Source organism: Dipodomys spectabilis, unplaced genomic scaffold, assembly GCF_019054845.1.
Source record: "Dipodomys spectabilis isolate Male_0828 unplaced genomic scaffold, ASM1905484v1 ptg000087l, whole genome shotgun sequence".
NCBI classification, from domain to species: domain Eukaryota; kingdom Metazoa; phylum Chordata; class Mammalia; order Rodentia; family Heteromyidae; genus Dipodomys; species Dipodomys spectabilis.
The window spans coordinates 1,306,442-1,316,641 of NW_024870764.1; the positions used below are offsets into that span (position 1 = coordinate 1,306,442).

At 37.4% G+C, this 10,200-nt stretch overlaps 1 protein-coding gene across 1 annotated transcript; it reads left to right on the plus strand.

The window, feature by feature from the left end:
* The first annotated feature begins 9,740 nt into the window (after positions 1-9,740).
* On the plus strand, positions 9,741-10,200 carry LOC122111743 (chromobox protein homolog 3-like). The gene is made up of 2 exons (XM_042684478.1): positions 9,741-9,849; positions 9,956-10,200. Exons 1-2 carry the CDS (start codon positions 9,741-9,743, stop codon positions 10,198-10,200), a joined length of 354 nt encoding a protein of 117 aa, XP_042540412.1.

Genomic DNA, 10,200 nt, shown 5'->3' on the forward strand with positions numbered 1-10,200 from the left:
GGGTTATTGGAGAATGCGAAGAGGCCAACCAGAAGCTAATAGATGACTTCATGAGGCCAACCAGAAGCTAATAGATGACTTCATGGCCTCCATAAATAAACAGATAAAGGAACTCCAGCAGAGGGAGAAAGAATCTAATGAAAAGATAAGAACCCAGAACGAACTTTACAAGTTTGGCTAGGGGAGGGGGATGGGGGGTGGGAGATGGGAAGAGATGGGAAGGGGAAACAAAGGAGGAGGCAACAATGCTTGATAAGAAATGTACTCATTATCTTGCCCATGTAATTATAACCCCTCTATACGGTATTTTCACAATAAAAAAAAAAGGAGTGGAAAGAGAAGTCTGATAACCAACTCCAGGAGGTAAAGAAATCTATTCAAGACTTAAAACCTTAATGGGCCACCATTAAGAAAGACCAGCAGGAAGGAAAAGTGATAAACACCAAAGTAAAAAGCCTTGAAAGTAGAATGGAGGAGGCCGAACAAAGAATATTGGAGGCTGAAAACAGTTTAGACTCCATAGAGAAAGAGCACACAATTATTCATAAAAAAAAAAAAAAAACTAAGAAGCATGACAGATCACTGCAGGAAATACAGGATATGTTCAGAAAGCCTAATTTGAGAATAATAGGTGTACAAAAGGGCCTGGAGAGGGAAGCCAATGGATTAGGAAGTATATTCAGCAGAATCCTAGCAGAGAACTTCCCAAAATATACAAAAAGACAGGCCTATCCAGATACAAGAAGTTTTTAGAACCCCAAATAGACCAGACCAGAACAGGTCATCCCATTGACACATTATAATCTGTACCTGCTAAACAGCCACTAAAGAAAGAATTCCTAAAGATGCCAGGGAGAAGAGAACAATCATATATAAAGGTAACCCAATCAGAATTACCTAAGACTTCTCAGCAGACACCATAAAAGCAATGATGGCCTGGAAAGAGGTATGCCATGCCCTAAAAATGAATAACTACCACCCAAAGAATAATCTACCCAGCTAAGCTCTCATTCATAGCAGAAGGACAAATAAGAACCTTTCACAGCAAGGAAAATCTGAAGCAACATATCGCTTCCAAACCAGCTCTTCAAAACATCCTCAAAGATGTTCTACATATAGAAAACCAACAAGAACAGAATATAGAAATTGAAGCAGTCCACAAACAGAGAAATACATAATCACAACAAGAACAGCCAAAGCACAGCTTCCTCCCCCCAAAATGGATAAAAAGGTAAGAACAGATAAACACCTCTCAGTCCTAACCCTTAATATTAATGGACTTAAATATCCAATTAAGTGACATAAGATTGTCCAGTTGGATCAAAAAGCAAGATCTTTCTATCTGCTGTCTTCAAGAGACACACCTACCCCACAAAAAAATTCTGAAAGTGAAAGGCATTAATTGTTGGGGACTTTAACACAGCACTATCCCCACTAGAATGATCAATCTCAGCAGAGAAACTTCGAATCTTAACATCTGCATAGATCAATTAGACTTAACAGATATTTACCAAATATTTCACCCAGCAGCATCAGATTGCTCCTTCTTCTCAGCAGCACATGGAACATTCTCCAACATAGACCACATTCTAGGCCACAAAGCAAATCTGTCCAAATTCAGAAAAATTGAAATTATGCCCTGCATTCTCTCAGACCACAAGGAAATAAAATTAGAATTCAACACAAAAAGCCACCAAAGGAAATACTGTAACACATGGAAGATGAACAACACACTGTTGAACCACCAGTGGGTCATGGAAAAGATTAGAAAGGAAATTCAAATATTAATGTTATTTAACAAAAATGAACACACAAACTATCAGCTCCTCTGGGACATAGCAAAGGCAGTACTCAGAGGCAAGTTTATAGCTCTGAGTTCCTACATCAACAAATTGGAAATATCTGAAACTAACAATTTAATGAGGCACCTAAAGCTCCTTGAAAAAGAACAAGCTAAACCCCAATCCAGTAGACGAAAACAAATAATTAACATTAAATCTGAATGAAATTAATTAGAATCCAAAAACTATACAAAGAATCAACAAAACAATGAGTTGGTTCTTCGAAAAAATAAAATTGACAGACCCTTAGCATATATAATCAGAAAAAAAGAACACACCCAAATAAACAAACTCAGAGATGAGAATGGAAATATCACTACAGAAACAGCAAAGATTCAGAATATAATAAGGGAATACTTCTCAAACCTTTATGCCGAATAAGTTTGAGAATCTGAGAGATATGAACAAATTTATGGCAAATATTGGCATGCCCAAACTAGACCAAGATGAGTTAAACCAACTTAACAAACCCATATTAAGCACGGAAATAGAAGCAGCAATAAAGACCTCCCACCCAAGAAAAGCCCAAAACCAGATAGATTTACAGCTGAATTCTACAAGACCTTCAGAGAAAAACTCACAAGAATACTCATCTATCTCTTCAATGACAGTGAAAGCAAAAATTCACTACCACATTATTTTTTATGAAGCCAGCATAACCCTCATCCCCAAACCAGGCAGGGACTCATCAAAGAAATAGAACTATAGATCCATTTCTTTGATGAATATCAATACAAAACTTTTCAACAAAATCTTGGCCAATCGACTTCAACAACTCATCCAAAATATCATACACCACGATCAAACAGGACTCATTTCAGGGATGCCAAGCTGGCTCAATATGTGTAAATCAATCAATATAATTCATCACATCAACAAGAGCAAGGATAAGAGCCATATGATTATCTCAACAGATACAGAACAAGCATTTGAAAAGATCCATCACCCCTTTATGATGACAGTTCTGGAAAAAGTAAGAATCCATGGAACATTCCTCAATATAATAAAGACAGTATATGAAAAAACCTACAGCCAGCATTATACTTAATGGCAAAAACTTAAAGCCATTTCCTCTAAATTCAGGAACTAGACAAGCATGTCCACTTTCTCTACTTCTCTTTAATTTAGTATTACAATGCTTATCTACAGCAGTAAGACAAGATGCAAAAATAAAGGGGATCCAAATAGGGAAATATGAAGTAAAACTCTCCCTCTTTGCAGATGACATGATCTTGTATTTAAAGAACCCCATGGACTCCACTCCCAAGTTACTTGAGCTGATCAGAAACTTTGGCAAAGTAGCAGGGTGTAATATTAACCCTCAAAATTAACGGCTTTCCTGTATTCCAATAATGAGAAGAGTGGTGCTGAAATTAGGAAAGCAACTCCTTTTGTAATAGCCCCACAAAAATAAAATACTTAGGAGTTAACTTAACAAAAGAGGTGAAGGACCTGGATGAAGAAAACTTTAAAACCTGAAAAAGGAAATTAAACCAGAACTAAGCAAGTGGAAAAACCTCCCTGCTCCTGGATTGGGAGGATTAACATGATGAAAATGGAATACTGGCAAAGGTTATCCACAAATTCAATGTGATATCTATCAACATCCCAACCTCATTCTTCAATGAAAGAGAAAAGCAATCCAAAAATTCATATGGAACAATAAAAGACCCTGAATAGCAAAAACAATCCTTCATAGAAAGAACAGCCTTGGAGGAATATCAATTCCAAATTTCCAACTCTACTACAAAGCCATAGTAAACAAAACACCTTGGTACTGGCACAAGAACAGACCTGAGGACCAATGGAATAGGACTGAAGACCCACAAAATAACCCACAGACCTAAAGCCACCTAATCTTTAACAAGGGAGCTAAAAAAAATAGAATGGAAGAAAGACAGTAAATGGTGTTGGCAAAATTGGTTAAACACTTGTAGAAAACTAAATTTAGATCCGTATATATCACTCTGCACCAGAATAAACTCCAAATGGATCAAAGACTTCGAAATAAAAGCACACTCCATGAAAACATTACAGGAAGGAATAGGAGAAACTCTAGGGCTACTTGGCACAGGCCGACATTTTTTTAATAGAGATCTAGAAGCACAACAAATCAAAGAAAGGTTGGACAAATGGGATTGCATGAAAATGCAGAGCTTCTGCAAGGCAAAGGACATAGCAAGCAAGATCAATAGAAAGCCCACAGACTGGGAAAAGACCTTCACTAGCCAAACAACAGACAAGGGTTTCATATCTAAAATATACTTAGAACTCTAAAACCTAAATCCCCAACAACAAATCCTCAAAGAAACAACTGCCCGATTAATAGATGGGCTAAAAACTTAAAGAGAGACTTCTCTGAAGAGGAAATAAGAATGGTCAATAGAAACATGAAGAAATGCTCAACTTCTCTAACCATAAAAGATATGCAAATCAAGACAATGTTGAGATTCCACCTCACCCCAGTTAGAATGGCTATAATCAAGAAATCTACTAACAATGAATGCTGGAGGGTATGTGGACAAAAGGGAACCCTACTGTATCATTGGTGGGAGCGTAAACTTGTTCAACCACTCTGGAGAGCAGTATGGATGTTCCTTAAAAGACTCTACATAGAGTTAGTTCCCTTATGACCCAGCAATCCCACTTTTGGACATTTACACAAACGATCACAAACAAGGTCATACCAAAGCTACCAGCACAACCATGTTTATCGCAGCATTATTTACCATAGCTAAGATATGGAACCAACCCAGATGCCCCTCAGTAGATGAATGGATCAAGAAAATGTGGTATATATGTACAATGGAATTCTATACCTCCATCAGAAAGAATGAGATTGTCTCATTTGTTAGGAAATGAAAAGATGTGGAAAAAAATTATATTAAGTGAAGTAAGCCAGGCCCAAAGAAACATAGGTCCCATGGTTTTCCTTGTTTGCAATGACTAGTAGATGTCTAGGACAAACAGAGATGGTCAAAGGCTATGTACATATGACCACATGAGATAATGTTAAGCAAAATGTACCCCAAGACAAAGACACAAGTGTTTTTTTTCTTGCTTGCTAGTGTTTTTAATGTACTTATACTGCAATAAGTAATTCTTTTTTCTTTTGTATGTTCTTCCCCCATGGTATAACCCCTGTTTTCACTGGATTTGATGCCTGTGTTCTGGATCTAGTATATACATTTTTGTAATTTGGGGAGGAGAAGGGATATTGGGGAACACTTAAATGGGGATTCAGGTTGACCCATTGTGACAACGAGATGTACAGGACACTATGTTGAAAACAAACTTTACAATGTCGGGGTCGGGGGGTGGGAGGAGTTGGGGAGGTAGAGAGGGAAGTGAAGGTAGGGGGAAAACAAAGCAGGAGGTAACAATGCTCACTACAAAATGTACTCATTACCTTACTCATCTAACTGTAACCCCTCTGTACAACATTTTTACATATATAAAAAACAACCTAGGGAGAGCCTGAGACTCTGAGGCAAGTGCCAAAAATACAAAATAAGAGGGAAGATAAAAGCAAAACATAGCATCACTCAGCTGAGTTGGATAAACATCAGGAAATTCACATTGGCCTCAGGATTTAGGCAGATGTAACCTTCCTCTTTACCCAAATGCTTTCTCTGGGAAAACTCTATATGTAAGTTCTCTAAAGGTGTATACATGGCAAACACTTTGAGCTAATACATATTATTAATTCACAAAGAAGCAATTAATTTCAAATTCTTGTCCACCCCAGCTCTACAGGACCAAATGAAAAAAACGCAGAGGTATGTAATATGTATGAGTAAGTAGCAAGGATAGAGGAGGGCAAGAGAGGGGCTTTGAGTTTGGAAGCACCTGCATCTCACCCAGATTGAGAGAGTGTCCTGCCTGGGAGGTCCTGTCCATCACTGACCATTCCTAGTGTATCAAGAAAGAATTATTGCTGCAGAAAAGTCTGGGAAGTTTGTAACAAGAGGGCTGACATGGCCTAAGTGGGAAGGGGCATCTACATCTAATCTTCCTCCTGTTTATAAACTCAACAAGTTTGGAATGCAAGTTTCAGGCTCAACAAGGACTGATGGAGAGGGCTACAGATTCAAGCAATCATCAGAGTCCCAAAAACGTCACTAAGTTTTCAGTCATCAGGCCTCGGTGCCTGTGGAAATACCTGTCTACATGCACCCTCGGAAGTGAGTATATAGTATTTACTAGTGGGATGAATGCTTTTCTCATACTTAAAAAAGATGGGGCACCCTCTGCTTATTCTCTCACTCAATTCTCAACTGTAACACTTGCTTTTCTTATATAGTTTCTTAACTTGAGAAAGGAATACTCTATCCATATTTTCCTAAAAGATTTTTAAATCATAAGTGAATGCTGCATTTTATCACATGTAATTTATTTATCCTGTGGTAGATTGCATTGACTAAACATTGATTTTTGAATCAACTTTTCAGAGATTCAATACAATCCAAGCAGAAATAATCAAATTGAATTATAGACTTGAGAGATTCTCTTCTACTAATCTGTCTGCAGATTTCTGTGTGAACGTTGATGGAAGATATGTAGTTTTGTTTTTGTGTGGTATTGGTGGTAGTAAAATCCCGCAATCACAACATACAGTGAAGGTATGAAGTCTAAGAGAAAGAGAGAAAAGCCTCTGTGAACATTTAGGAACTTGAATTTTAGGAGAGTTTCACCATTTGCAGAATTGTTCAGAGTGGCTCACTGTGCATAACTTGATTGCACAAACTTGGTTCATCCTGAGTTAAGAAGTTCCCTGATTTCCAAGCTTGGCAGAAAAGAGTTAAGGCCTGAAAGCTCTACTGGAAAAGGCCTCATGGCAAAGCAAATCTCTGGATGGGTGTGGAACTTAGATTTGAAGAATGTTCCCACGATTCTGACTAGAACGTACAGGATCTGTGCTCAAGCCATTTGTACAACCTGTGACTATGTTGTGGTTTCCTCCTAGGAGTCTGCTGTTTTGAATAGTGCTAGATGTCCACATAACCAGTCCCCAAAAATGTCTCAGGACCTGAATTTGTAGCAAGCTTTTTAAAAAAATTATTGTCATAGTGATGTACAGAGGGGCTACAGTTACACAAATAAAGTAATAAGTACATTTCTTGTCAAACTTGTTACCCCTTCCCTCATTTATCTCCTACTTTCCCTCCCTCCCATACCCCACCCTCAAGTTGTACAGATCATTTCCAACATACTGTCTTGTGTATATCACTGTTGCATTGGTTTCCCCCTTGTCCTTTGTCTCACCATTCTGTTGTTCCCCTTCCCTTCCCTAATTCAAATAAATGTATATACAATACCAGGATACCAAAACCACATACAGTGACAACAGAGGATATACCATAGGGGGAAGTATATACCAGTGAAACAAAAAAAAATCCTATATTAGGGAAATGAACACTAAGATATATATTCAAATGTTTTTTTCATTCATGCGTTTGTTTCTAACACATTTATAAGATTATTTCTTTGTTGCTTTGTATGTCCCTCCCCCATGGTATAACCCCTGCTTTCACTGTATTTGATGTTGTTATAATTTATGGAGGGGAAGGGAAAAAACAAATCATTTAAATAGGGATACAGGTGGACCCATTGCAACAATGAGACGTACAAGTTGTTATGTCGAAAACGAACTTTACAACTTTGGTGGGGGGGGGAGGGTTAGGTGGGGGGTAGGGGGAGGATGGGATGGGAAGGGGAAACAAAGAGGAGGCTACAATGCTTGATAAGAAATGTACTCATTACCTTGCTCATGTAATTGTGACACCTCTGTACAGTATTTGCACAATAAAAAAAAAATCCCATAGCACTTCACTCATGTTGATGGAGGAATAGCACATCCTAGGTGAGTCATTTGGAAGGCGAGCCTCTTGGAAATTGGATATTAATATATAACCACTACAGCTTTTGTGACTTAAGGTTTGTATAATATGTTGTTCTTTGCCTTTCTACATTGTATATATCTGTGCTATTATTACTCGAGATGTTGTTATGGGGAACATATACTATTTATTTTTTTGTTAGTCCTAAGGCTTGAACTCTGGGCATGGGCACTGTCCCTCAGGTTCTTTTGCTCAAGGCTAGTGTTCTACCACATGAACTACATTACCACTTATGGTTTTTATTTTTAGTAGTTTATTGGAGATAAGAGTCTCATGGATTTTCATACCTGGGCTGGCTTGGAACTTTGGTATTCAGATCTCAGCCTCATGAGTAGCTAGGATGACAGGTATGAGCCACCGATGCTTGGCTATATACTCTTTTTTTATATAACAACCTTATTTTATGGACTGATAGCATGGCTCAAGTTGAACAGCATCTCTCCTCTAGGTGGTTAAATAGTGAAATATTTTGTGAACATACTTTCATACAATTATGTTTACTATTTAGCCTGAACATAATGTCAGGGCTTATGCATAGCATTTTTATTTTTAGGTTTTGGCAGTTCAAGGGTTTGAATCCAGACCTTGATGCTTGCTTCGCTGGTGTTGTAGTGCTTGAGCCACTCTATCTTGCCTTTATTTGGCTAGCTATTTGGGGAATGGCATCAAGAGATGTTTGCTTCCTGGGCACGCCATAAATTATAGCAACCAAATTTCTCATGAGAAGATAAGATTGTAGGCTTGATCCACTGCCTGTAGGCAAGTCTAATATTTTTGCAATTTTTTTGTTTTCTTTCTGCTTCCCTGTTTCTCATTATTGTATTACTTTTCTTGGTTTACTGTAGGTTGCTACAATATTTGGACATATTTAGTGTTTTGAGTACACTTTGTGTACTTTTCTTCATAATCATTTTAGTGATGGAAATATATGTATATAATTAATCCTAGTCTATTATTGTCATTATTTTTTACTTCAACTTAAGTGGAGAGGACTTATTTTTATATAAGGGGTCCTTTTATCCTCCTACTTGGGAAATATGTTTTGTTTTGATGGCACTGAGATTTGAACTCAGAGCTTTGTGTGTGGTAGACATTTGTTCTACCCTTTCATTTACACATCCAGTTCTTGGAATATAAATTTCTCATCCATTACTTTTAAAAATGGAACCCAATATCAGATAGTCTTACTTTTCTTTCAACAATTCAAGAGATTTAAAATTACACAAGGGAATGTGTATTTGTTTTATTCATCCTTATTTTTACATATGTCTTTCTTTTCTTTCTAAAGTTCTGGGCCACTTTCTAGTATTGTTTCCTTTGTCTATGAAGAATTTCTTTTAGACATTCATTATTGGTACATCTGCTGGTGACACTTTTCTAAATTTTCTTTCATCTGAGAACATCTTTATTTCCCCACAATTCCAGAAGTATATTTTCCTGAACCTGGAATTCAGAGGTGACTGTTCTTTACTTTCACCATTTGGGAAATGTACCACTTACTTCTAGACTTTTCTGGATTCAGAGGATTTATGTGCTATGCAAGCATTTAAATCAGTGTTCCTCAATAGTTAATAAATTTCTCTCTAGGTGCAATATGGATTTGTTTTAAATTTTAAGTTTCATAAGTTTCATATGGTATATCTTGGTCTGGATATTTTTGGGGTTTGCCTTGCCTATTTTGTGGTTGTGGTTCCAATGACAATTTAGTTTTCAACATTTTCTGCTTCGCTTTGTTTGTCTACTACTACAAGCCAGATTGTTTTTGAGATGCATGCCATGCTGATGGACAATTTTTAGATCTGCAAGCGGAGTGATTTAGAAGTTTCACAATTAATTTGGACTGGTGTTTTTTTCTACTTGCAGAAATTACCATAAAAACTTAATGAATATCCCCACTGGATCTGACTAGAGGTTGAGGCTCGCTGGCCAGATTTGCTGCAGGATTCTGACCCAGAGTATCTGAAGTGATTAATATTAGCCCCTCAAATCTCCACCAAAAATGGCCTCCAAGGAGACTGTATCACAAAAACGAAGAAAGAGACAGAGCAAAAGGTCTGCAAAAGTTGAAGAACTAGCACCTGCAGAGTTTGAGGTGGAAAAAGTATGGTGTAAGATGTGGCAATATAGAATACCTCCTGAAATGGAAAGGATATTCAGGTACATATAATTCCTGGGAAAGTGAAGAAAATTTAAACTGTGCTGACTTAATCACAGCATTCATAAATTCTGATGAATCTGGTTCACCTCCAAGTGAATTTGAAGATAGGAATGGCTTTGCTAGGGGTCTGAAACCGGAAGAAATCATTGGTGTCACAGATGTTTGTGGAGAATTGATGTTCCTCATGAAATGGAAAAATGCAGATGAAGTTGAGTTGGTGCTGACAAAAGAGGCTAAGACTAAATGCCCTCAACTTGTAATTGCTTTTTACCAAGAAAGACTAAATTGGAATGGAAGATGA

Excerpts from the sequence above, each read along its gene's own strand:
- LOC122111743 (XM_042684478.1), top strand. The coding sequence starts at position 9,741 with ATGGCCTCCAAGGAGACTGTATCACAAAAACGAAGAAAGAGACAGAGC. Across the intron at positions 9,850-9,955 it reads TGAGGTGGAAAAAGTATGGT|CATTCATAAATTCTGATGAA; the intron begins GTAAGATGTGGC and ends ACTTAATCACAG.